At 37.7% G+C, this 27,796-nt stretch overlaps 3 protein-coding genes and 1 long non-coding RNA gene across 10 annotated transcripts; 2 read left to right on the top strand and 2 right to left on the bottom strand.

Moving 5' to 3' along the window:
* Positions 1 to 3,206: 3,206 nt before the first annotated feature.
* On the bottom strand, positions 3,207 to 7,399 carry LOC103447255 (26S proteasome regulatory subunit 6B homolog). Its single transcript, XM_008386428.4, has 6 exons — positions 6,762 to 7,399; positions 5,548 to 5,778; positions 5,206 to 5,364; positions 4,852 to 5,004; positions 4,309 to 4,392; positions 3,207 to 3,648 (listed from the first exon to the last, which is right to left on the bottom strand). Exons 1-6 carry the CDS (start codon positions 7,260 to 7,262, stop codon positions 3,514 to 3,516), a joined length of 1,263 nt encoding a protein of 420 aa, XP_008384650.1. The 5' UTR covers positions 7,263 to 7,399; the 3' UTR covers positions 3,207 to 3,513.
* Positions 7,400 to 8,718: 1,319 nt separating this feature from the next.
* On the bottom strand, positions 8,719 to 11,936 carry LOC103429865 (root phototropism protein 2-like). Its single transcript, NM_001328906.1, is given in 5 exon segments — positions 8,719 to 9,416; positions 9,980 to 10,705; positions 10,797 to 11,174; positions 11,615 to 11,684; positions 11,875 to 11,936. Coding segments are annotated over 5 exon segments (1,734 nt in total). The 3' UTR covers positions 8,719 to 8,918.
* Positions 11,937 to 18,073: 6,137 nt separating this feature from the next.
* Positions 18,074 to 25,940, top strand: LOC103429861 (probable LRR receptor-like serine/threonine-protein kinase At1g06840). 7 transcript variants are annotated; one of them, XM_070807578.1, is made up of 21 exons: positions 18,074 to 18,229; positions 18,623 to 18,815; positions 19,173 to 19,323; positions 19,719 to 19,790; positions 19,934 to 20,005; positions 20,253 to 20,396; positions 20,502 to 20,573; positions 20,693 to 20,764; positions 20,943 to 21,017; positions 21,373 to 21,441; positions 21,582 to 21,650; positions 21,826 to 21,897; positions 22,115 to 22,201; positions 22,360 to 22,428; positions 22,555 to 23,054; positions 23,439 to 23,597; positions 23,772 to 24,055; positions 24,564 to 24,615; positions 24,787 to 25,037; positions 25,126 to 25,260; positions 25,448 to 25,940. In XM_070807578.1, the coding sequence occupies exons 2-21, from the start codon at positions 18,707 to 18,709 to the stop codon at positions 25,793 to 25,795; spliced, it is 2,862 nt and encodes a 953-aa protein (XP_070663679.1). In that variant the 5' UTR covers positions 18,074 to 18,229; positions 18,623 to 18,706; the 3' UTR covers positions 25,796 to 25,940. The 7 variants fall into 7 exon arrangements, with proteins under 7 accessions (XP_070663679.1, XP_008366209.2, XP_070663680.1 ...); XM_008367987.4 differs by having other exon boundaries at positions 24,784 to 25,037; XM_070807579.1 differs by having other exon boundaries at positions 18,162 to 18,387.
* A 256-nt stretch (positions 25,941 to 26,196) lies between these two features.
* LOC139189176 (uncharacterized) lies at positions 26,197 to 26,628 on the top strand. Its single transcript, XR_011572822.1, has 2 exons — positions 26,197 to 26,336; positions 26,472 to 26,628. It is a non-coding gene; the product is annotated as an uncharacterized lncRNA (long non-coding RNA).
* Positions 26,629 to 27,796: the final 1,168 nt, after the last annotated feature.

Raw genomic sequence — 27,796 nt, 5'->3', positions numbered from 1 at the left:
TGCTCAATTTAACACTTTTGAGTACTGGAATCTTTATGTGTCTGGTTCATTGGCTCTTTCTGAATCTTATCTTTTACTAATTTTTTTTTTATGTTCTAAACAAATATTATCTAGGCTAAAAATGATAGAGTGAGTTTAGTTTTATAATAGAGAGATTATATTCACACACCCTAAATTACTTATCTCACACCTTTTTACTTTTTTAATATTTTCTACACACTACTAACACTTGATAGAAAAATATTAAAAAATTAAAGGGATGTGAGAGAAGTAATTTGAGGTGTGTGAATATAATCTTCCTTATAATATACTATCAATAATATGGTTAAAATTACGATAATCGAATTTAAAATTCTTACTTACAAATAGAGAAAAATATCAATATAAGGTAATACTAGGTGATTACTAAATTGTTTTAAAAGTTCTTTTAACATCTTTTCTTGATGTCTTTACAGTAGGTAGTGCCCTTATCTTTTAACCGGATGTAACGATGTGTTTTATTTTTTATTAAATAATCACTAGCAGAGAGCACACATTTTGTGTGTATGAACAATTTTTTTTTATAAGTGCATATTTTTTTTAATTATTACATAATTACTGTTTTATCATTCTTATGTAAATATTGTGTATAAAAAATGAGGGTAAAATTGAAAAAATAAGTATGAAAAAGGGTAAAATAGGAATATGATTGTCATTTTATCAAAATATATAAAATAACCATTTTACCCTCCTTTTGTCAATAGTGTTTATCAAAAGCGAGGGCAAAATAAGAAAATTGGGAAAAAAAAGTTGAGGTTCTCTTAATAATAGTATAGACGAACAAGGAATGGTGCTTTCAAAAGAAAATGCATATAGTCAATATCAATCAACAATTCCAAATTTAATCCCTGGCACTCCATTTTCTATCTATACCTCCATTTTTTGAGAAATTTTTTATTGTGATCGAAATACAAAAGGTACATCACTTATTTTTATATAAGTTGTGGGAAGTTTTATTTTTTAAATTATTAATTTTTTAAAATATATATGTCATAATTTCTATAATGATACGTGATGTATCACCTCTGGTACCCGTCACACCAAAAAATTTCTTCTATTTTTCAAACTTAAATTCTCACTCTTTCTTTCTCTGTTAGGACAGCTGGATCGCACAACACTTTTTTTCTTGTTCGAATCAATAATAGAGGGGTATATTCCTGTAATAAAAAGTCAGGATAAACGTACTTTAGACGTGGCTCCACCTCGTTCGGTGACTCGACTGTGTTGGATAATTATTTTATTTGGAAATACGAGTCGGTAAGTCACGTAACATAAGTATAGTAATATGCATCTTTTAACATTTTTTCGTTTCTATTATAGCATGATATAATGTATCCATTTGTGTTTTGATATACTGAAAAACTTCTCGTGTTGATTTAATTGGCCTTTTCTTTCAACAGTTTCTACATCCTTGCTTGATAAATTGGCAGTTGTGGATTTTTTTTTAGTACATCGATATTTTTACACTATAAGGATGAGGAGCTCGGCTAAGCCACACAATGGGCAACCTAATTTGGTATCGAACTCTCCGGCTACGAGATTCGAACATAAGACATCTCACTTCCAAGTGAAGAGGAATACCACCAGACCGTATTATTGAGTGACAATTGGCAATTGTGAATTAAAAAAAAAGATATATATATATATATATATATATATATATTTGTGAAGAGTAATCGTGCTGGCAATGGTAAAACAGGTGGAGTTGACAAAGACAATTACTATTCAGAATAAATGATAACTGTCATTGGGATGCCCTTGCCTAACGGGTGAAAATTCTCTTAGTGTAGATAATATCATATGTATTCAACAAAATAAACTTACACATGCCACTGCATTATTGAATGAGACACCATGTGGGCGAGGACCCTATTCCATGTAAGTTTGTTCTCCTACAATAGAAGGCAAATTTAAAACCATACTGCAACACTTTGGCTTAAGGCTTAAAGACTTAAAATGTAATATCCTGAATTTTTTTAAATATATGAATTAGTTATTCATGTTTATGATTATGTTATGGTTATGAAATTTGAATGGGGGAAATATGAAATTATGTTCTCGAAATTTATTATTATTTACGTGGTATAATTATTCGATAAGTTGAAAAGATGAAATTGCCCCTAGTTGGCTAAACTAGATTATACGGGGGTGTATTTTATCCTTATAGTGTTGTCATATTTCTTGGCATATTTGGGTAAAGGATGGTCCTACGAGCGTGTAGGCGAAAACCATTCGCGAAACGGAGCTATAACGAAAGAGATATAAACGAACAAAAACAAGGGCAAAATGGTCATTTGACCACTTCTCTGGAAGGCTCCAACTTTGCTGGAGCAACCATCTGTGATGCCACGTGTATGGCTGTGATGAAGAGAGGAGAGAAGAAAGGACAGAAAGGAGAGAGTGAGCAAGCGAAGGGGAAATGAGGGAAATGAGGGAAGAGAGGAGGAGGGAACCGGCCGGATCCCCTTTGACCTGGTTTCTATCTGCGACCTAACCCGAATGGTAAAAGTGAAATCCGATGGCTTTTCCGTCGTTTCTCCGTCAAATCAAGGTAAGCCACCACCTAGAAATAACTCCACAACCTTCCCTCTCCCATTTACACCTAAATCCCACTTCGTTTAACCCCCCAAGTCGCGAAGAACGAAACCGTACGGTTTTGTGGGTGCAGGGTAACGATCCGCCGTTCCTGCAACCATTCCCATCAATTATCACCATCAATAGTCTACCCTCAACATCAGGAATAAAACCCATGCTTAGGTTGAGGCGTCGGAGTTCGTTTTGATGTCGAATCATAAACACACATTTAGAGGGTTTCCGACGGTTCGAGGGCAATTTCAGGTATTTCCCGGCCAAATTGGACTTCGGTCCAAGTATGAAAGTTCCTCCTCTCAGCCATAAAAAGGAATAAAATAAATTTTGAGTCAATGGCAAATTTCAAGAAATTAATTGTGGTTAATAGTAATGATTAACCAAGATCTTATTTTTGGCCTATCACCGAACTTAGCTTCCGATTAAATTTTTAGGGCATTATAAAAAATGTCTGGTTAACACATCCCCACCGTCATTGAGTAGAGAGTCATTGAGTAGAGAGAAACTTCCCTGTAACTAAGATTTCATTCTGTCGATATTCTAAGTAAATCGAGCACTACCACGTCCACGTGGACTAGTAATAAAAACATCGTAGTGCTTAACTGGGTAGGGATGCTGCCACAACATCTGTGTCGAAAATAAGAATAGCAAAAGCGCAGTTACCCTAAACAATTCTCCAACTAAAACGCACCAAATAAAACCATTCCATGGCTCGATATCATACATCATCACCGCAATAATTCAGAATGTCGTAAAAGGCATCCCTACATTGTGCTACAGTATCTCCGGATGCGGCTTGCTCGATGATTGTGACCAAATTAAACATGACACAGCATTTTTTATCTACCCGAGCAACTGAACTATTATATGAGCTTCCAGCACCAATCATTTGTAGAATTCAAAGTCAGTGTCAGGCTTCTTCACGTTGGTTTGGTAACCCTTCTCAAAGTCCTTTGGGAGTATGACATACCGGTTCTTCCTAACTGCGTGCATTCCTGCTTCTTGACATATAGCAGAAATCTGTACAAACAGAACCATTTACAACAGTTACTAATGACTCAATTTTTATATAAAAAAGACAAAAGATCTGAGACCACCACAAAGCTTCAGTATCTTTATACTCAAGACGCAGAATACTAATGGTGAAGTCAAATAAGAGAACTCATATTCAAATGGCCATTCATATTTAGGCCTTTGTTATCAATCATTACAAGGCTAAATCCAACCCCATTTGACGATGTTAGTCCCCAATGCTGCCATTACTTACAGATCCGTCCCATATAAAACATGTATATTCTTAACACCATAATTCTTCTAAACAACTATCTGTCTAACACCTTGACTGTTAAAAAGAACATGTATATTTCTATCGCCATAATTGTTCTAACCAAGAGCTTTAAGCAAATATTCTTATTATTTCAAGAAGGGGTGTGCTATCCACACACCCCTTTTTACTTCTCACACACCCTTGTTAATTTCTATCCATTAGATCTTCTTCATTTCATCCCATCCGACGGCCGAAAATTAGAAGGCTGTGTGAGAAGTAAAAAGGGGTGTGTGGATATCACACCCCTTTCAAGAATAGCACAAGCCCGACAGCATAACAGTAACAGGATTTAATGTTGGTAGAAGAATTAAAACAAGAAGCATTTTCTCTCCCAAAAGAAATTAATGTCTCACCTCAGCAGCACTAATTTTGTCTGGCCGAGAGACATAATCTTCCAAGTCTACCTCATCACTCAAGTTCATTTTAGCAGTGCAAACCTGCAAGACAAGCGGGTACGTTAACATTATATCGTTTGCAATGGCTTGCCAAAAATCCACAAGAGTAAGACAACGATTACAGGAGAAAATATAGAAGAAAACAAGAGTAAGACATCACGTTTGCAATAGAAAATATAGAAGAAAAGTTATATAGAAATCTGATGCTAAGTTTCATAACTATGGTAAGACGTAAGGTTGACATAGGAATATAGAATTAAATGGGATAATCTCATGTAGACATTGGGTGCAGGTGTGTTTTGAGGTGCCCAACTCCTGTGCAGTCCACAACTAAGATATAAAGGGAAGTAACTAGTCCACTGATATGGATGGCACAGCATGAACATCGCAGAAGCTACAAATCTTATGCTAATGAGAAAAAGGAATACCTCACAGCTTACAAACAACATTCTACGAGTAATAATTCTTTCATTGAAAAATACTTTAAACATGTTATTTTACCTGGAAAACAAGTCTTTTCTGCCTCCTATCGGGCAAAGGAAACTCAATCTTTCGATCAAGCCTTCCAGGACGCAGAAGTGCAGGATCCAAGGTGTCTGCTCGGTTAGTAGCCATAATAACCTTAACATTCACTGTCTGGTCAAACCCATCCATCTGCAAAAGATATCAAGCCCAAATCAACTTTGTGAAGAGAAAGCAGAAAAAGAATGTTTCGGGGTTGAACTTTCGTTTGTCATTTGTTCAAATATTTTCTCCAACCCCAAAACGATGCATTGAACATCCAAGTTCTGGTGGATTTTAAGTTTTAGTTCATTCGGAATACTTGTTCTTTCAAATCAAAACTTCCAGACCTACCTGATTAAGGAGCTCCATAAGGATTCGCTGAACTTCTCTGTCAGCTCCAGTTTGAGCATCAAACCTTGCAGTAGCAATAGCATCCACCTCATCAATAAAGATGATGGCAGGAGCATTCTCCTTGGCAAGACGGAAAACATCACGAACCATCCGTGGACCCTTGACAAATAAATAAATAAGTGCTCAAAATGTTTCTCATTTAGTCAATAAACATAAATCCACAGATAGTAAGGCAACACTTGACCACAATATTTGCTAATGCAAATCTCAAAAGGATATGTGGAACATAAGAAATAAGATAGCACACAAAAACTAGATAAGTGATCTTATATAAAAGCTTACCTCTCCCAAATACTTCTGAACAAATTCTGAACCAACAACTCTGATGAAGGCAGCAGTAGTATGATTAGCAACAGCCTTTGCTAACATGGTTTTACCAGTTCCAGGTGGACCATAGAGTAATACACCACGTGGGGGATCTATTCCAATCTGTTTGTATAACTCATGATGAGTAAGTGGCAGTTCTACTGCTTCCCGAATTTCTTGCTTCTGAATGTCACATCCTCCAATATCCTGATACACCATAAAAAATAAAAAGGACAAGGGATTAACATTATTATATTATGATATGCCGACATGTCTATGGAGTATTTAGCTAAGAGGAAGGAAGATGCAAACACATAGCAAATTGCTTTTATTACATGGAAACAGCTTAGATTGGTTAAGTTCGGTTCTTAGAAAAGGGAACTGAACTGAAACATAGTACCAGTCTACGACTTAATCATATTAAGTTATGAATTTCATTCAATTTTTTTTTTCAAATTTCTTTTAAACAAACGCTCTTCAATCTCTTATATTAAAATTGTACTCAGAAAAATTCCAATATCGATTCCATTACTGGATGCTTGATGGTAAATTTAAGAAAATAGTAGTAACAGGCAATGTACTCAACAATTCGACATTTTAAAACAAGAGTTAATTCTCATTTCAATCTAAAACAACATTTCAGCAATGTACCAACCAGTTCTTTCAAGTAAGGTATAAATTAGAAAAAAGATTAATGAGTTTCCTAGTTTAAACAACAATCACCGAATAATAATAGGCAGTCCATCTCTTGCTTGAAAAGAATCTATAAAGCCTAAAGCTTGACAATTTTACGCATAGACGAATGGTTAGTTTCCAATCTTAGAATCACAGAACTTGAGCAACGGGTAAACTTTTGGGCTCCACACAAATTCTCCTAACATAAAGACCCTTAAGCATAGAGAATGAACTCTCGACGCAGTCAAATGACACAGATATAGGGTTAGTTTTTCAACTCTCGACGCAGTCAGATGACACCAATATAGGGTGATGTTTTCAGAATAGCTAACTTTGTAGCCACAGTTCTCCTCAAAAGCACCTGAATATCGTTAAATTCCACAAACCCAAAACCCTATTAGTAATGTATTTACTCCAATTAAGCACTTAATGCAACAAATTCATAGAAGATAGTCAAACACATGAACCCTAAATTTCAGTCAAAACCCTAATCACATCAATCGGGCATAACTTACAGAGTACGTGACGTCGGGCTTCTCCGACTGGCTGAGGAGGGAAATACTCGAGTCGGCCTCCGGAGGCAGAACATCGACGAGGGCATTGGAGTGGCGGTGCAAGGCGACGGAAGCGGAAGGCTTTAGGAGCTCCCGATTGATGGTGCTGAGAATCCTAACGTAGTAATTGGACCCAGTGGTTGAGCCCACGATCCCGTTATTCTGATCGACCATCTCCATGAACTGCCCGATGACGAGCGGCACCGATTGGATCCTCTTGACCTCCTCCTGGGCGCGGAGGAGCTCGCGCTTCAGATTCTTCAGCTCGTCCTTGACGTACTCCTCCTGGATGTCGATGAACTCGAGCTGCCTCTGGTAGGACTTGAGGCGGCTGTAGAGATCGTCCTCATCGGAGGCCTGGCTCTGCTCGGTGTAGCGCTGGAGGTCGGATCTTATGGAGGGGATCGATGCCGGTGGCTCCGGCAAGGGCTTAGGATCCAACACCATGGCTGACCCTGCCATTGTTGCGCTCTCGGAGAGTTTAGGTTTGGTGCTTCGATTCTTCTGGTTCGCTATGAAGAGGAGAAGCGAGGAGAGAGAGAGGGGAGACGGGGGAGATGGAGTGTAGCTGATAGTGTAGAGGACGACGTCGTTTAACTGTGTTAAAGAATGCCGTTAGCTTGGGCTCTTAAACGAGCCCAAACAGGTGTTGGATTACCCTATAACCTGGCCCAAAATGGCTAAAACCGCATATGGTCATCTTATATTTTAGTGAAAGTATTTTTAAATTCGGAAAGTTTTTTATTAAAAACACTTTTAATTATTTTAAATGCATCTATACATAACCTAAGTTTTACTATTAGCATTAAGGTGGTGTTCAATTAGGCCTAAATTCACAATGGAAGACGATTAACAAGGTGGGGGTTAGTGGTGATCGCATTTTTTAGGTTCTTTAGAATCTTGGGAAGTGCCCGTGCACATCGCCATTCCTAGTTGTAGAACCTCTATCCAAAGATTCACCCTCCATGTAACACTTTGCTCGATAAGCTGCCAGATGAGCATAACAGGAGAAAACTTGATGTTAGAATTTGTTGTAATGTTAGACTTTTGTTTCATGTCTTTCATTTTGGTCGTTAAGTGATGATAAAGCGGACACGTACTTTCACTGTTTTCCTTTTCTTTTTCTTTTTTAACAAAAGAGTGGGGAGAGAAAGTTTTGAAACCATGAATACTGAGTGTTTTTACAAAGGCTCAACCACTGAGGCAATACGCTATGCCAAGTACCCTATACTCGTTGATTTAAAAACAGGGCCAATCCTGACCCAAGGCAAGCCAGCGACCGCCCCAGGCATAAAAAAATGGAGGGCACACAAAATATTCGGTAGTCATTCATAATATAATTTTATTGAAGAAGTGGCACTAGTTGCGCTAATTTTCGTTATCACTCTTGAATAAGGTGTCTTGGGTTCAAATTGTACAATCTATGTTTTTTTTTTCCCTAATTTACAATTTCCAGTTTGGTTATAAGTTTTATACAAAAAGACTTCAAGAGCTCAAATTGAGGGACTATCATCTATGAACTTCTAAACTGAATTTTTTGGGTGCCCTTCTCCCATTACAAAGTAAACTGATTTTCTCGTCTTTTTGAAGTATTGCATTAGAAATGTTCTCTAAATGTAACGTTATTAAAGGCTATTTTTTACGTTTTATAAGAACACATGAAAACGATCAAACAAATAAAATTAAAAAAAAAAAAGTTATGTTAGAGCACTTATTTGGGCGCGCGAGACTGAAAAAACATGCCCCGTTAAAAATTCATATGTTGACAATCATATTATATATTCTACATATGAACATTCGTAGCTGCACAATTGGACCAAATAGTCCAAAGTTAAGACAAATAAATCTCAACAAAACAACAAAACAACAAATTAAAAAGATTTAGGAAAAAGAAAAACAAAGAATTAACACCAACACAAAATGCAAAGACTTAATTAACTAAAAGAGCGAGTCCAAACCAATAAGGTCCCTGCTTTTTGAGAGTCAGAGAAACGTCTATCGTACGCAGTCTTATCTTGTTTTGCAAAGAAACAGTTTCCACGACTCGAACCTGTGACTTTTTGGTTATAAATGAGCTACCTTTCCATTGTGCCAAAACTCCCTCAAAAACTTGATTAATTAAGAAATAGAAAACCTTCTCCTTCTAGGCTTGGAAATATCCACACCATCATCTATGATATTCGATGTGTCCTTCGACCCTTGCTTGAAGGGATTCAACTTCCCCAATTTCTTCGACACAGAAGAGAAAAATGTGGCCTTTTTGGGCCCGCCACCTCCTTTACCAGACGACGTCGTTGCAATCCCTGCAGAACCAGTCTTCTGCAGGTCCGTAATGTACATCTTCATCTTCAACAACTCCGTTCTCAACTCCTCGTTTTCCCTCGCCAACGACACGTCGTGTTGCACCTGACTCCTCGTCGTTATTGCGTCTTGCACGTCGTTTTCGTCCACCCCGCTCCTCAGCTTTAGCTGGTCGTAATACAACGCGTGCAGTACGATTTGAACGGGGAGTCGTTTGTTTTGTGAAGCGTGGACTCTCGCTTCGTATGACAACTTCAATGCGTCCATTACGCTGCACACCTTCTCCCGCTCTATCTCATCAAGGTTCGGATGGGCCTGCATATGAGTAATTAATCACGATTAACACATAAGTTACGATTAATTAACAATAAAGTGCAATTTTATCTACATACTTTGGACGCAAAAGTTAATGTTATTAATCAACTAAATTACAAAATGTTTACTTAAAGATATATTTGAAACAAAAATTATACTCCTACCACATATTTATATCATAATCTGCATTATATTTCTAATAGAGATGGACTTACATGCATTGGCGAGTCATACCTCTATTAGAGAGATTATATAAATGATGATACAAATATGTGGTCAGTGTAGCATTACTCGATTTGAAATTGTGATAATTAAAGTAAATCAAATTCAAATTTTCAATTCAAGAAAAAATAGTCCAAGTGGTTTGATATAAGTTTTGTTAGCGAGATTGATAGATTGTCTTACGAGTTTTCTAATAGAGAACTTGAGGCTTGGAAATTGACTCGTAAATAAATATTTTAGATTCCGATTCCTGTCAATAGAAATGTATTGTGCGACTTAATCTAAAATAATGGTGCATTTGTAAAAATAATTAATCAATTCGTAATTAGTAAATTACCTACCTTCAAGTAAATATCAATAGCACGATAGAGATCATCGTCGACCTTACGCGCGCCTTTGGGGATGAGGTTGGCAATGCCATTGAACTTCGAGATACTGAGCTCATCACACGTGGCGATCTCACCAAGATACGCGTCGACAGTCTTCGCGACTCTGATCATCTCCGCCGAGCAAACCTCCCTGAAATCGCCGGCGTTGAAGACCGCGACGCTCTTCTCCTTCTCCACGAACCCGGAGATAATCCTCCTCACGCTCTCGAGATCGAACAGCCTCTCGCCGTCGTAGGTGAACGACAGTACCAGGAGGTCGTCGACGGTCACGTGCTCCAGGACCGACGAGATCCGCCTCTCGAGCTCGGTCTTGCACGCGCTCGACGCCTTGACGAAGGTCGCAGATCTGAGAAGGCAGCAGAGGAAGTTGATCGGCATTGCAGCTTTCTCAGTCGGTAAGATCGCGACGATCGATTCCAGAAGCTCCCGTTGTTGGAGTCGCAGATCGGAGTCGTCCGAAGCGGCCAATTTCGCGGCGGGTCCAGAGCGGTCTCGGACGATATCTCGGAGCCATTTCTCAGCGTAAGTTATGATAGCGCTGGAAACGGTCAATGATTTCCCGCCGCGCAGCTTCATCGCGGTGATAACTCTGCCGAAGAACTCAATGTCCAAAATCGACAATTCCTCTGTCCACCAATTCGTCGGCGATCGACTCGGAAATTTTGCTTCGATTGAGGCCTGTAATCAACAATTAATCACATAATTACGACCAAAAGAATATCGTTAGACCATAATACTGCATGATTAGAAGTTAATTACAGTTAAGTACCTTGGAAGCGGCGACATCGACGCATTTCTGTACGATTTTGAGGTCCTCCGCCATGGGAAGGAGATCTTCGCAGGACTTGAGCACGACAATGGCACCGGAGAGGCTCATGAGAGCGACTTGAGATAAGAAATCTTCAGTGCGGCCGGTGAGGTTGTTGTCGCAGTACTTTTCTGTCATTTCCAAATACTCCGCCGCGCAACGGAGGGCGGCGACGTTGTGTACTGTGATCTCGAAGTTGACGCCGTAGCAGAACTTGGCCGCCTTCTCGAACGTCTCCGGGCCTCCGGGAACGTCGGAGAGGTCGATTCTCGTTAGGTCCGGTTTTTTAGACTCCATTATCAGCTTCCTTATGCGGTTGCTTTTCGCCACAAGCATGAACTGCAAGTAGAATAATTAAGTTAATAATTTCGTGTAATTAATTTGTTAATCACGTTAGTTAAGCATGCATGCACTCGAAATTGAGACGAAATCGCGACATTAGCACAATATCAACACATGCAACGATGGGTTCAAGCTCAAAATCTCGAACACAAGCACGATATCAGCACGTAAAATATATACCATCGAACAAGCTAGAAAGGCAACTTCGAATTGTTTATTCAACGCCAAAGGTGACTTAGAACTAACTAATTATCTAATTTCAAACAAATACGACTTCAATAGAACATAAGCACGTTAATCAACAATAAAAATGACTTATAACTAACTAATTATATAATTTCAAACAAATACGACCTCAATAGAACATAAGCATGTTATCAACACCGAAAACATGTAAACTTGAACGAGATTGGGACTCGATCTAGTGAATTTAATACCTTGTGTAGAGAGAAATTGGCTTCACCAACTTGAACCACAACATCTGACGGGATATCTTGAGAGAAAATCCTACAAACACACATAAAGAAGTGCAGAAGCTTGTGTATTAGGTTTTAAACAAAGAAATTAGTCAGCATGCATGCTGTATGGATGGATATATGTCCGGCCGGCAGATGATTCGATCTGAGTGACCGGACCACCGCCGTGCCAAATCCGGTTTCCTGGCACAATGCAAGAGAGGGTTTGATAGTTGTAGTACCATTGGCCAGTGCGCTCCATGGCAAGGGAGAGCCTGTTGCTGCCATTGAGAGGGGAAGCCATGTGAGGTGGGCGGAGCTTGGAGCTACTGTGCAGAGAGAGAAGAGAGAGATTATATGGTCTCTGAATAAATGGGGTCACGATTGCGGGTTGCATAAAGAGCTTTTATTTACCATGTTTTCTTGGATACTAGCTAGAAATTATTGAATCATGCATATAAGTCTCATCAGGACGAATGTACATTGGGACCAAGGTGGTCCCAGAACTATTCGGAGTTCATAAATTATATATATGAAGGTTTTGGGAGGACTCTTTGAATATTTGGTATGAGTTTTTTTTGTGTCCATGAAGTGTTTGATGTAATGTTTGTTAGGCATATCTCGATAGATTACGTCGACAGTCTCGACAAATTCTTTTAATATCACTCATCAGATTGTTTCGGCATAAGTCGATATCATTGACATGTTCGTGACTTGATTTTTTACCGATAGCAACAAACTTACCAAGTGTTCGACGAAATGCTTCAGTGACTAAATTGAAATTTTTTTACGCGCTTTGCATTCCATTTCTGTCTAACAAACTTAAACTTTTAACAATAAAACTCCCGAGGTTCGAATCATAAATCTGCCATTGATCTTATCTTTAGTTATACAACGACTAGCTTGACAAGTATTCCATTTTAAGCTATAGTTTTCTTTTTCTACGTTGCTTGTCCTAATTCAAATAGTCACTACTTGACAGAATAGAGTGAGCATAAGCATATCACGTATTATTTGGTCATTTCCCGTGAAAAGTTGTTGGTTTTCCCTATTTCGTAGCCTTTTAATCATTTAATCTCTTTGGCTTTGGAATGGATTTTGGATTTCAATTTGCTCTTAGCTTATACATCTATATTTCGATGTGGGATATGCTTAACACACCTCTCACGTATGACGTTTTTACATGGATAAATCATATTTAGTGACGTGTCAGATCATGTGGAGCTGTAAAGTTTACCTCATAGATGATTTATTGTGATATCGCGTTGGAGTGGATATTGAAAGCAAAACCAGTTCTCAATAGGTGGAAAATGTAAAAGATTTCAAGTTATTTTGCTGGACAATAACCTTCGGTATTAGATATTTCGAACCCCTTGCGATATGCTTTAACATTGCACATTAATTGTGAGTTTGCGAAGAATGTCTCACATTAGACCGTTAAGAAACCTTGCAAACATGTATAAGAAGTTGAGTTATTCAACAATTGTTAATTGATCAATTTGGAGTAGAACTTTTAACTTTCTTTATAACTGGTTTGATTACATGTGACAACCAACGTCTTCCGTATATATATCTAAGCTAATCACACATAACATTTAAAAACCACACGTACTCTACATCATCGAGTTTAAACTGTTCATCTATGTCAGCCAGGTAAGACTCAAAGTTGCAGGTACGCTTAACATCCTCGAATGTTTAGGAATAATGTAGTGCATAAAATAAGTTACGGTGGATGGGACGTGTTACTGAATCTTGGGACCGGGCTTAATGGTCCGGTCTCACTGCATATCTCGGCCACGCAAAACACAGGTGACTAGGACTCGCGCCAGCGTCGACTTCACTAAACAACTGGCCTGCTTAGGGCCACGTCATCATACGGTCTAATTTGTACACTCCGGCGGCCCTACACGTCGGGCGGCTGACATGTTGGCTGTGAACAGGACATGAAGGATAAAGAGGTGGGCTCCCACAGGAGCTACTTTGAATCCAAATAGCCAATGATGTATGCACGCGTCGCATTTCCACCCTTTTTGAAAGATACATATGTCTACCTATATTATTTGCTGAAATTTTTGGACATTTCATCTAGCATTGGTGGACCTGAGGTTGCTTACCAAGTCATGTTGCACGTCTGTCAATGGATACCAACAATTTTCGAGCAAGTATGTGTCAATAACTTTTGAGTGAGCATGTCAATATATGTCGAATGAGTTTATCAACAGATGCTCATAGTAACGCATGCAAATGCATAATGCTAGCAGCTACCTTGTCCAGTGACCATAGTGTCAATTCTCGAACAGTTGACATGTAGCTCAACAAAACAATTGTGAGCCACGAGCGAAACAAGTTGTAAATCCAAATGCATTCAAACATTTACATGTAGCTTGTTTAAATTTACTTATTACGCGTGATTTGGGTCTAATTTACAACTACTTGCATGCACATGACATTTAAATTGAGAGCTACAGATGAGCTTCACTAGGCGAAAGCTGCCTGGGTTAATTGTGAACAAATGCATATGGAAGGGCGTTCAAATCTGAAGTAATTACTCGAAGTTGATGGCTTTTGCATGTGGGGGCAAAATCTGTCGTGGGATTTGGTAATTAGTTGCAACTTGTTGTGGGAAAGCAGAGAGGTTGGTCCCCTTCTTCGTTGGCGATGAATGTTGATGTGTAGCAAACTTGTGGACTGAAATCAAACCTACTTTTCTAGTTTTGTTTGAGAAAAATATGGCATGAGTCGTGAAGTGTATTATTTAGCCCCAGTTTGGGGTTGAGGTGATTTTAAAAAAACCTTCTATGAAAAAAAGTTGTGAGTGTTTTTGGTATTTGGTAAACTTAAAAAAAATGGCTTATTTTGGAAGATGCTGTGAGAATAAGCCGAAATCAAAGGAAAAAGCTGAAGCTGCAATTTGTAGCTTTGGAAAACTAGCTTTTTTTTCAAAGCACACAGAACTACAGTGCTTCTTTAATGAAAAGACCCACTATCAGACTGTTTTTTTTTTTTTTCAAAAGCACTTTTACAAAAAAAATTTACCAAACACTCTGCTGATTTATTTCACAGCCGCTTATTCTCACAGCAGTTTTTTTTCAAAGCACAGCAATACCAAACCAGCCCTTAGAAAGGTAGGTCCTTGGTGTTTCATGCTTGATCCTAAAGGGAGAATTAGCCAGCTTCCCAATGTTAAGCGGATAATCGTTAAAAGTTTTTAGAGAGGCGGTTTACATGTGATTTACCAAATGCGGTCTTTCTCGCATTTTTCTTCTACTAAAAGTTTTGTCTTTTTTCTTTTCTTTTTCCAGTAAAAGTGCTTATAAGTGTAAATGCTTCGTATAAAACAGTCTCAAGCATACATCCGACCGATTTAAAAGACCAGTCTTACCCAATGTGCATGAGAATTGGCCCAGTCCTTTCAAAACATTCGATTAGCCCATTGGTCCCAAGGCCCAATACATAGGGTTCTCTTCTTTCTTATTTTTGGGTCATCAAGCTTACGGCACGAGATTGGTGAATGGAATGAGTGCCAAAAATCGCAGGCCAATCATGTGAAAGCTAATTGGGCGGCCACGCATCCTCTCAAATTAATAATTTGATAACTACATGATCACATCTTGTATTTTCTTTTCCAAGAGGGGTACGGTCTATGTCCCCCCCTCTTTTGTATTTTCTTTCTCAAAAGGGGTAAGGTGCATGTCCCCCCCTTTTTTGTATTTCTTTTCTCTTGTTCTATGAGGGGTTAGGTTTATGTCTCCCCTGTCTAGGTGTATCTTCTTTTTTCTTATCAATAAATTTCCCTCATACCGCCGAGGTTCTCCAAAAAAAAAAAAAAAAAAAAAAAAAAAAAAAATGATCACATCGACTTTGAAATTTCTGTGTGATTCAAGCTAAAAAGTAAAAATAAAAAAGAAAAGTATAAGATGTTTAAAATATATATATATATATATATATATATATATATATATATATATGCTCTTTTTTCTTAAACTCTAAGAGCGGATTTAAGAAATTTGTTCACATCCGATTTGATGACATTTCACATCTGATTCGATGACATATGTCCGCTTTCAACCCTTTGCAAGCGGCTCCTTTGGTTGCTATCCCCCGCTATTGAAGGATTGGATATTTGATTGAATTATCTGGATTTAAAGAGTTTTTTTCCACTTAAAAGGTTTTCGTTGGCATATGTCCGCTTTTGAACCCTTTGCAAGTGGCTCTTTTGGTTGCTATCCCCCCGCCATTGAAGGATTGAATATTTGGGTTAACTTATCTGGATTTAAAGAGTTTTTGTCCACTTAAAAAGTTTTCGTTGTTCTTGACTGTTTCAATCTTTCTCTTTGGTCAACATTACTTTCCAAACAAGAAGTAGTGTGGAAATATTTGGTTGCCTCTTTGGCTCGTTTTGCAGCGAATAACTTGTGAAAGAGTCCAAATGTGATGAGGTAGGCAGATGTTCATATTCCTTCTTTAAAGGTGGGAGGGTTCCATTTCACTCTATCTATCTCCTTGTAATTATGCATAATTAAAAGCTTGAAGGTCCACATGCATCAATTAAAGTTTACCTAATTTAAGGAAATTGGATGATTCTTTGCAACTTTGTATCACACTGAAGAAAATTGAACCCTAATTTAGTGTCGGAGCGAAACTCTGCCGCATGTGAAGCTCGATGCTAAGAATTTTTTTTTTTATAAAAAATTCCATATAACTTTGTGGAGTTTGCCGACACTTCAATGAAGTCGCTGAAATGGTGGCAGCGGTGGTAGTGGTGGTGGCCCGGTGGGAGAGGAGAAGGGGGGGGGGGGGGGGATGGTGCTACTGCTTCATGCACACATGCCTTTGCAGCTTCGTCCATGCCTACATTTATCATAATTCAAACATATCACTTCACTTTCCTTTGCCGCTTGAGCAAATTTTAAGAATTTACTATGTATTTCTGGTGGAACAAAGCTCTGCTTCCAAGAAGGCCGATACGAAGAGTTTAAAAAAAAAATTGCATACAGCTTTGTAGATTTTACGTAAGGGGAGGAAAAGGGTACAACTGCTTTATGCATGTACATCACGATTTCGATCATGTCTACAATATATTATCATAATCCTAACATATTATTTTTCTCGCTCGTTGTTCTCGTAAGCTCCAATAAAATATATCTTTTAATTGAAGACACGTTAATGTAATTATTCAAAATCTCGATGATGTTTGGCCAGAATTTGATATTAGCACCAAATCCAACTTTGATGGTAAAATAATGCGCCTAAAGTCTAAAAACTCATTCATTACTCCAATATAATTTACCCTAAAATCCTATCTAAATTTGACTTCATGTTCCATACCCTCGCTTTCACTACTGCCGTTTGGGTATTTTTTTTCTTTAAATAATATTTTGGAAATATTGTTGCGAGTGATTGAACTGCAGACAAGCAGCAGGAATTTTTTTTTCTACTGATTAGTGAGAAGAGCATATTTTTTATTTATTTATTCATGCCAATATTTATAAGTGTTGGACTAAATAGATTAAATAGACAACACATATGTCATGCAAAAACGTGGTGGTTGACGGAATTATATGCGTTCTCACTTGCTACATATGAGTAGGTTAACATCTTATTTATTTAATATTGGTGGATCCTACCTGTATTAATGACGTGGTATAAAAAAATATTGATTATTCCTGCAATAGTTATGATGATTATTCTTGCAATATTATTAATTAAGGTGTTTTACAAATATCTCTTACTTATCAGCTAATCAAGTCAGTAAGAGCAATCCTCTATTAGTAATACAGTATAATGATATTCATTTTTATTTGTGAGCTGAAAAGTTTAAGGTTCAAATAACTTGAATTATGAGTTCCATACAATTGATTCATGATAATATTTAGTAAACGCTTTATTGAAAATTACATATCAGCTAATCAAGTTAGTAAGAGCATTTAGTAATACCGTTTAATGATTTTTTTTTAATTTTGTAATTGAAATATCTTAAGTTTAAATATCTTGAACAAATTAATTCGTGATAGATAATTAGTAAACACTTAAACTTTGATCTCTTCGTAACTCCAATTGATGTCGTTTTAGTCTCTTCTTATTCCGGTTTGAAGTTGGTAAACATGCTCAAGATACATAGTTAAGGTTTTCACCATTCAAAATTGAATTCATGTTGTGAAAAATGTGAGAAACTATATAGAGCGCCGATGCTACTTAGTACTATGATCTAGCTAATTATAAAATTAAGTCTACCATCTCTTCCTTAATGTAAATGATATCGTTTGTTAAAAAAAAATAAAAATACAGAGCCCGAAGTTAAGCCCATCAGCTCATTAGGTAGTTGGCCATTTTCTCAGACTTCAGTTTCTTGTCACCCCCACCCCACCACCACCATTAGGCTGTATACAATTTCAAACTCCCACCAACACCCAAACTCCCTTTTCATTTTTTCATTTTTGTATACAAAATATTTCACCAAATTGTTTTTTTTTTCAATAAAAAAGAGCAAAAGAAAACGATGGGCTGTGTCATCGTCATCATCAACTTCAATCATCTATTCAGCATTAGTTATGGAGACCTGGTCAGAAAAATACCAAACCAACTCCCAACTCCCAGGTGCCATTTATGTATTATTTTCATGCTATTGTTTGAATCTTCTCGCAGTTGGTAGTACATTCAAATCAAATTCAACCCAAAACCAAAAGCTTCTCTCTTTTTGCATCACTTCTTTTTAAATTTCAAGGCTATCAAAATCTCCATTTTTCTATGCTTCTGTGAGTTTCTGGCAATTGGGTTTCCTTTATTTCGTCTCCAAGCTGTCTGCCGTATGAGTTTTCACTTTACATTCTCATATGTTTTGTTTTGAAGTGGTTGGAGCTTATTGGTTTTAGTGTTAAATTGCTTGAGGACTTGAGGATTCAGTTCAGTTGTTAGGCACACTATTTCAACATATTGGGTTGCTTTCTAATTCAATTTGCAATCTTTTTTGTGCTTGGTGCTTGATATCAGGGGGACTATTCCACTTCTGCATAAAATTCTGCCATTGTGTTGTAAAGGGTAGGTTGGAATTGTAGTGATTCTTGCGGTCTCGGGATGTATCCATCAACAGTTTGGACATATGCATGGGTTTTCGGCATGTTCTTGTGCTGGTCTTCGCTACGAGCTGGAGCACAAGATCTTGGTATCACCCACCCTGCAGAAGGTGATTTTGCTTATGTTTTTGAAGCTCGGCTTTTTTATAGTTAGGGAATGCTTGAGTACAGTTATTATTATGTGAAATCGATTTAGAAGTTCTTCAGGAATTTGTAACTTCATTTGACAAATAAGTGACCTGTTTCAAGTTTACTGTCTTCTAGAGGGATTGGTGTCTATGTCCACTTCCAGCAGATTCATGCACTCCAACAATAATGTTTGCGATTTTTCGACTCATTTCTGATGTATAGCATGATTATGAAATTGCCTTGTTTTTTGATCTGGATATCCTCATACTTGGTCTTTTTAGAAAAATTTAGTTTGGCTGTGTTAATCAATAAGGATTATCATTTGTGTTGGATTGCAGTGACGGCGCTGCGGGCCATCAAGAGAAGTTTGGTTGATCCCAACAAGAATCTGAGCAACTGGAATCGAGGAGACCCATGTACGGCAAACTGGACAGGAGTGCTTTGCTACAACAAAACATTAGATGATGGCTATCATCATGTTCAAGAATTGTATGTTTTAATCTTTCTGGTTCTCATTTATACTTTGCATGATTGGTGACTAAACGGAGAATACCCTTTCACCTTTGCCTTTTCTTGTTTCATTCTTTCCTCCATTCATGGAGAGATTTCATTTTCATTTCTCTGGTTCCAAGCGGTTTCAATGAAAAAAACTCCCTGCTTGTAGGTGATTCAATTATGAACTTTGTAGAAATATCAGAATGAAATAAGAAAGTCGATCCTGTTCCTAAAATCAATCAGTAGTCATCTAGGGTTTACAGAATCAAGTAATGCTGAATGTCTTGTGTGACATGAAAAGTATATTTTGTTACCGTCAAAAACATGTTGAACTTTTAAACTTCAAGTAGACTTTGGCTATGATAACAAGTTTTCCTTCTTTAATGCAGGCAACTACTAACTATGAATCTGTTAGGAAGTTTGTCACCAGAGCTTGGCCGCTTATCTAAAATGAAAATATTGTAAGGCACCACATATTTTGAAAGAAGCTTTAAATTCTTGGACAATCTCTTCTCAGTATTCTGGAAAATTTGCTATTCTCCTTAATATGATGGTGAATGATTTTCTCTTCTGATGTATATTCCTCCATGTATTCTTCTGATAGGGATTTTATGTGGAACAACATAAGTGGAAGTATACCGAAGGAGATAGGCAACATAACAACCTTGGAACTTTTGTAAGTTAAACTGTTTTGACATTTTGGCAAAATTTGGTTAGACTGAATCACCAAGCGTACATTTTCATCACATGGTAATGCTTTATGTTGACAGTATTAGAAAGCAAGAATACATGTGTAGGTTTTATCGTTTATGAGATACTCCCAATATCTGAATCAAACAATCAAAATATACCTCAATTTATGATAACTTATCAGTGCTAAGTTTCTTAACTTTCATTATACATCAAATATTCTGCGTTTACAGGCTCCTCAACGGAAACCAATTATCAGGTTCCTTGCCTGAAGAGCTCGGTTATCTTCCAAACTTGGACAGAATACAAATCGACCAGAACCAAATATCAGGACCATTACCTAAATCGTTTGCAAATTTGAACAAGACCAAGCATTTGTAAGGGTTTTTCAAATGCTGCTTTAGTTTAAAAAGTGTAATATTATCTTGTGTTGTTTATAGTTCTGTCTTTCTTATGTTTCACATCTTTTCCGTTTTGGGCAGTCACATGAACAACAATTCGATTAGCGGGCAAATTCCACCTGAGCTTTCCAGATTACCGAGTCTTGTCCACTTGTAAGTAGTATGCTGGCAATATTCAGAATCTTCAACTTGGTTCATTAGTTTAATTTGCCCTCTTTGTTTGTGTCTGTATGGCCATCTTGAGTTGAATAAATGTATTGGACTTTTTGCAGTCTTCTTGACAACAACAACTTATCTGGGTATCTTCCGCCAGAGTTCTCAAAGTTGCCAAACTTATTAATACTGTATGTTTGCTTACTTTTGGAACATAATTTGTGCCTTAATTATGTTTTCATCCTTTCCTTTCTTGAATTTTCGTACTGTTGGGAACAATTCTCTAGACTTTCCTTTTTCTACAACATAATTTGAGGGATGCAATCCCGTATCAAGTTTCTTAGCCCTATAATCTTATTTGTTTTGCAGTCAAGTTGACAACAACAACTTTGATGGGACTACAATTCCAGATTCGTATAGCAACATGTCTAAGCTGTTGAAGTTGTAAGTGCTGCTTCTGATTCTATTTCTTTTAGTAAATTTAAAGGTAAAAGCGTGTGATCTAAGGACTAGAATCTCTATTTATTCATACATCAGGTTTAAAGCTCCAACTACGGAGGTGTAATTCCAAAAGATTTGTGATTAATCATAGCAACAATAGAGGGAATCATAGTTTTTGTTGGGAAACACATATTTCCAACCACTGTGCAGGGAACATCTCCCATTTCTATCTGATGTTATATCACATTAGGTGATGTTGCTGGTTGTTTGGAATGACAATCGAGAAGTAGCTCTTAATATTTAACACAACGAATCATGTCAAGATTGAATATCCTTGTGTTTTTGTTGTTTCTTTCAGGAGTTTGAGGAACTGCAACTTACAAGGGCCTATTCCTGATTTGAGTAGGATTCCAAACCTTGGTTATGTGTAAGTTCATTCAAGAAGTGTCACTTCATACCCCATTATTTTTAGTGATTTTCTGGCTTTTCTAAATTCTTAGAATATAATGTATGTTACGTTTCGACAGTATCTTAAGTAATTCGTTATTTATTCATACCAATTTTCAGAGACCTAAGCTCAAATCAGCTAAATGGATCCTTGCCTCTGGGTAAACTCTCTGATCAAATCACGACGATGTAAGTCGCTATTTACCTTGCAAATGATATGCCCATATGTATTATATTTAACATTTAGTAGGATTTTCTTGTTAAATGTTCTCTAAAAAGCAGTGTTAAGCTTTAGAGATCATATAATTAATTCTAAAAGGATTACATGGATTTTTAATATTCAAAGTATGAACTTTGTGTGCAGCAATTTATCTAACAACACTCTGACCGGAAGAATTCCTGGCAACTTTTCGGAACTTCCTAATCTTCAGAGATTGTGAGCCACTTCAAACTGTTCTTTTGTTATTTTGGATTATTAAGTAATATTGTTGATCAATCTTTGTTTAGCTCAAATTTGAGCTTCCGTCTATCTTACTTTGTGAACAGGAAGAGTTTGAAGTTATTTTCTTTAAGATGTTATCAAATGTTTTAGCAGTGCCAATAATAAAAACTATGTTATGAAGTAAACTGAGAAAATTTATTTCGCATGGCAGGTCTATAGCAAACAATTCATTGAGTGGCTCCATTCCAGCAGCACTTTGGCAAAACAGGAAACTCAACGCGACAGAAAAACTAATCGTGTAAGAACTGGAGTTAGAAAATGGTTACTTCTGTTGGTGAAGAGGGAGTGGCCCAGTGGTTGTGTGTGTGTGTGTGTGTGAATTTACACTTTCTAGTGTTAGGATGCCGCTGTTTATAAAATTGGTTAACAAGTGGAATGTGGCTTCTGATGTTGCAGGGAGTTGCAGAACAATGACCTTACAAGTGTAAACGGCAGTACCGCAGTTCCGCAAAATGTCACTGTCGGGTGTGCTTCTGGACTTTGTTCTATGTTAATATATCTCGAAGTGCAAGTTATATTGTTCTTATACAAATATTTAGCACTGTAATGAAATACTTCATTAATCTTTCTCTTCTGATTATTTTTGTTCAGGCTTCGGGGAAATCCGCTTTGCTCAAATTCCAGTCTTGATAACTTCTGTGGGACCGAAAGTGGTGACAAAAATGACAGTCAGATTTCGATTAACTCCACTGCCAACTGTCCGAGTCAAGCATGCCCACCCCCTTTCGAATATATTCCTGAAGCTTGTTTTTGTGGTGCTCCTCTGCTTGTTGAGTATCGGTTGAAAAGTCCCGGATTCACAGATTTTCGCCCATACAAAAGTACATTTGAGGGGTATCTTACTTCTGGTCTCGATTTAGATCTTGATCAGCTGGACATTACTTCATTTGTATGGGAAAAGGGACCTCGACTGAGAATTTCTCTGAAGCTTTTTCCTGTATATGTTGATAAGGCCAATAATTCCCATATTTTCAATACAAGCGAAGTTAAAAGAGTCATGACCAAGTTCACATCATGGAAAATTCCTGACAGTGATGTATTTGGACCCTATGAACTTCTCGGCTTCATTCTACTGGAGCCTTACAAGGATGGTTTGTCTCAAAAACCTTTTTTTTTTATATGTTTCATTTTCTACATGAATTTGTCGGAGAAGTGGGATAATTCGGAATAGTGGGGGGTTTATGTTTGCTTAGCTTGACTACTCTTATCACAGTTCAGTAGCTTGTGGAGGGTGTCCGATTTAATCAGACCTAACTACTTTCTCTTTTGTTGCCTTCCTGTTGAAATTACATTAATTCCGATGCTGTGCATTTTAAAATGATAGGATAATAGAATTGAATACATTCTGTAGTGAACGGGTTCATTTATCAAATATGCATTAGTTAATACATTCATCTGTTCATTCATGTATCTATGATGTGAAACTGTTTGCTGATTTCAATTTGTTGATCTCATGGCTCTTGTTGGTGTCACAGTGGTTGCCCTCTCTTCAAATTCCGGTCTAAGCAAGGGCGCTCTGGCTGGCATAATATTAGGGACTATTGCTGGTGCCGTCGCATTATCTGCAATTGTTTCTCTTCTTATATTCAGAAAACATTTGAAGGACCGCCATGCAATTTCAAGAAGACGTCACAGTGAGTATCTTACCATCCTAAGGCGAAAGGTTATTTGCATAAATGATAAATTCCATAGGGCTTATGAATCCTGAGAAGCCCCACACTCAATTGAATCTAGTAAGATTGGGCAGGCGCATCACGTCTTGGACTAAACAATTTCGTTTTTAACATTGTGCCTCTGTTCATACGCAGCATCCAAGAGCTCCATAAAAATTGAAGGTGTCAAGGCTTTTACTTATGGAGAAATGTCCACTGCTACAAACAAGTTTAACAGCTCTGCTCAAATTGGACAAGGAGGTTATGGAAGGGTTTATAAAGGCACCCTTGCTGATGGAACAGTTGTGGCCATAAAACGTGCACAAGAGGGATCATTACAGGGCGAGAAGGAGTTTCTAACAGAAATAGAATTATTGTCACCCTTACATCATAGGAATCTCGTGTCCTTAGTCGGGTATTGTGATGAAGAAGGGGAACAGGTACTTTTGCTTATCCTTTCTGAATGTATTTCTGCTACATTTTCTTCAGAAGATTTATTCATCCCAAACGAAAAAGGTGTAGTCATCTCCATGTTTGTCTATCAAATTCCGTCTGTAATGTGGTCGATAATAAACTGCATCAGGAAATACTTTTCATCTACATACAAATTGGAAATGAATGCCAACTACAGAAGAGCTAGGGAAACGAAATCCATGAAATCAAATTATTATATCATTTACTAATGGAAAACGAATGAAAGAAATCAAACGCAGAACGTACGAGGCGCAGACACTTAATAAGTTAACTGCTCAAGTTAAGGCTCTACTTCAAAATGCACCAAAAACTTTAAAATGCATCTTTGTATTCCAATTTTCGTTTCTGTTTTCTTACATAATTTCGCGTGAGATCGATTGCCACTTTATCTCCTCTTCTTGCTCTCTTTTGTTACGTTGGAACCAACAAATTTATTTGGAACAAGCTTGACGTGCGTTATTTTTGTGCGTGCAGATGTTGGTTTATGAGTTCATGTCCAACGGAACTCTAAGGGATCACCTTTCTGGTAAACCTAACATTCTAGTCTTTACTGTCTTTGGTTCTTACTTCATTTCTCTCTGGATTTTGGCGGAGTAATTTACTGCTCGTAAATGTTTGACTAGGAATTTACAATAGGGACTTCGATTAACATGCCATTCGACAAGCTTTAACATATAACTGTTACGTGTCTCAGCAGCTAGGTCTAAAGAACCGCTTGGTTTTGAGATGAGATTAAGAATTGCCCTGGGATCAGCCAAGGGCATCCTATACCTCCATACAGAAGCCAACCCTCCGATATTTCATCGAGATATCAAGGCCAGCAATATATTATTGGACTCTAAGTTTATTGCAAAGGTTGCTGATTTTGGACTTTCCCGACTTGCCCCAGTTCCAGATTTCGAAGGGACTGTGCCTGCTCATGTATCCACAGTAGTGAAGGGGACACCGGTAAGACTCATAAGCATTGTTCTTACCAAATTATTAATTAACAGCAATACAAATTAAAAACTCTCTTATTATTTGAATTTATTTTCAGGGTTACCTTGATCCAGAGTACTTCTTAACTCATAAGCTGACGGATAAGAGCGATGTTTATAGCCTCGGTGTTGTGTTTTTGGAGCTCTTGACAGGGATGCAGCCAATCTCACATGGCAAAAACATTGTTCGAGAGGTAACTACTCGAACCTAATTACAGACTGTTTTGGATAACTATATATATAAACCATCTTCTATGCTTTGCATGTAAGAATATAACTTCTTTGTCAAGTTAAGATCGCGTATTGTTAACGCTGTTTAATCCCTGTGACCGACTAGCTGCACCGGTTTTAGTGTTATTTACAAGTTTTCTTGCGCTTCAGGTAAACATTGCATTCCAATCCGGTATGATCTTCTCAGTAATTGATGGAAGAATGGGGTCTTATCCTTCCGAGTGTGTGGAAAAGTTCTTGAGTTTGGCTCTCAAGTGTTGCGAAGATGATACAGACGCGAGACCCTCAATGGCAGAGGTTGTTCGGGAACTCGAAAACATATGGTTTATGATGCCGGAGTCTGACAGCAAAACAACGGAATCAGTGACCGGTGGTAGTGGTGGAAAGGTAGAGACTCCACCATCCTCATCCAATGCAGTGAGGCATCCTTACGTCTCTTCAGACGTCTCCGGCAGCGACCTTGTCAGCGGAGTCGTACCTACAATTACGCCAAGATAGCAACCGTAGAGAGAACTATAGCCGCATCCTTTCTTATTGCAGTTGGTTTTGTAAGGGTTGAGAGGTAGAGGAGTACATATGAGTACATATTTTGATCCTTTTGTTTTAAAACTAGTATACTTTAGCAGTCAAAACAGTTGTTGAAGTTGAGCATGCAAAATGCGGATATGATTGTCGTTGAGTTTGCAAGGGAACGAGGGAAGAGGAGAAACAGAGAGGGAACGGCGGCGCTAGGGGAGGCAGCCGGTGAGGAGGCGGTGGTTGGCGCCCAGTTACAACGAAAAGTTATAAGAAGATTTTTTTTAGGGGAAATGATACCGATTTTATTAAGAGAACTAAGAGAGATTTCAATCTACAAAAAAGTCGGTATAAGAATACAAGGCTAACCTGGTCAATCTATGTGTCACTGTATCGGAAATTCGCCGGACTTGACAAGCACGCAAAGCACCGAACGATCTTAACTAATTTCCAATGTCGGTAGCCAAGCGAACGGCCTCTCTAGCAACCAAAAATTGAAGGGAGTTTTAACGAAACATTCCTGGTACTGTTCACTTTTAACGAAAAACTACATTTTACCTTTTTTTGGTGCTATTCACTACACATTTATTTGTTATTTTTTATTAAAACTAAATTTTTTTTGAACTTTTCGTTAGTTTTGCTAATTGAATCATATCAGGGCTCGTCGTGTGGGAAATTCTAGTGATCATAAACGTCCTACGTCTGGACATGCAAATATGTGCCTCCTAACAAAAATGCTCACGGTGTCCGGGACAAGTTGCTTCCGTTAGCAGAGGATTTGCCCCCCCTAAAGATCATGTTTTACTTGGAGGAAATTTTTTTTTGTAGGATCGTGGCCGTAAAATAGTGTTTTTGTTGATCAGATGCCTGTTTTGAAGATTTTTGTTGATTTTCTTGTTCATTCAAAGTCGACTGTACGAGTACTAATTAAATCATTAATGAGCTGAAAAGTTAATTATCATATTACAAAATTTTCAATTGACATGTTTATTTGTTTTAATTAAACGTGGAAAACTATTAGAATTTGAGATATCTTTCAACATTAGGAAGAGAATTATGTTAACGTTCAAAATTTGGAGGTCAACAAAGACAATATGATCCTTGGTGGGCTTGGGATATAGAGCTAAACTATGAACAAAGGATTTAAGTGGTTCACTTTTAAAAATGCGTTACGTCCATTGTAGTGGTCTGATATATGTTTGATGTGGATTACAAGAGATATCTACAATAATGTGATGTAGTTTTCTTCTTGTGGACTCGATTTGCTTATAAGGGGTATTCGGCCCCTTTATAGAGGTCTTAGTGAGCCCCAAAAATCAAGGACTCTTAAATCTCCCACTGTCCTATCATTTAATGGGCCTAACACTTAAGCACGACATAAAAGCTACTTCTCTACTTTCTAATCGACATTTGGAGAGGAAGTGACATTCGATCAAAGCTACTTGCATAGTTTCCTAGGTCGACATGTACTGAGCGCACCACTCGACCAAGGTGCAGTTTGGGATTGAGGTGATTAAAAAAAAAGCTGGTATGAAAAAAGCTGGGAGCTGTTTTGTGTTTGGTAAACATTCAGCTTCAGCTTTTTTTCACAGTTTTGGGTGAAAAAAAACCAAAAACAAAAAGCTGCAAAACCCAGCTTTGAAAAACCGGTTTTTTTTCATATCTGTTTTACATAAAAGTTTACCAAACACTACAATACTGCTTTTTTTTTTCAAAAGCATTTTACAAAAAAGTTTACCAAACACTCTACAGCTTTATTTCACAGCCGCTTATTTTCACGGCACAGCAGAAACAATTTTTTTTCAAAGCACATCAATATCAAACCAGCCCTAAAAGTGGTTAGAACACACTTTAGCCGAGCTGTAGACCTGAAGAACATGAGTCGGGTCCAACAAGCAACCCAAAACATTGATTTGGGCTAAATCCACCGACCAGCCGACCCAAGGTTCCCATGACGCAAGCCCGTACGCACAAGCTCCACCA

Source organism: Malus domestica, chromosome 11 (genome assembly GCF_042453785.1).
Source record: "Malus domestica chromosome 11, GDT2T_hap1".
NCBI lineage: Eukaryota > Viridiplantae > Streptophyta > Magnoliopsida > Rosales > Rosaceae > Malus > Malus domestica.
This window is presented reverse-complemented; position numbering and strand designations above follow the sequence as displayed.

Bases quoted from the DNA above. Each gene is read 5' to 3' on its own strand.
- LOC103447255 (XM_008386428.4), bottom strand. From the start codon at position 7,262: ATGGCAGGGTCAGCCATGGTGTTGGATCCTAAGCCCTTGCCGGAGCCA. The intron at 5,365-5,547 runs GTAAGCTTTTAT...TTATTTGTCAAG, and splicing joins TTCAGAAGTATTTGGGAGAG to GGTCCACGGATGGTTCGTGA. The intron at 4,393-4,851 runs GTAAAATAACAT...CTTGTCTTGCAG, and splicing joins AGAAAAGACTTGTTTTCCAG to GTTTGCACTGCTAAAATGAA.
- LOC103429861 (XM_008367987.4), top strand. From the start codon at position 18,707: ATGTATCCATCAACAGTTTGGACATATGCATGGGTTTTCGGCATGTTC. The intron at 20,397-20,501 runs GTAAGGGTTTTT...CGTTTTGGGCAG, and splicing joins TTGAACAAGACCAAGCATTT to TCACATGAACAACAATTCGA. The intron at 21,442-21,581 runs GTAAGTTCATTC...ACCAATTTTCAG, and splicing joins ATTCCAAACCTTGGTTATGT to AGACCTAAGCTCAAATCAGC.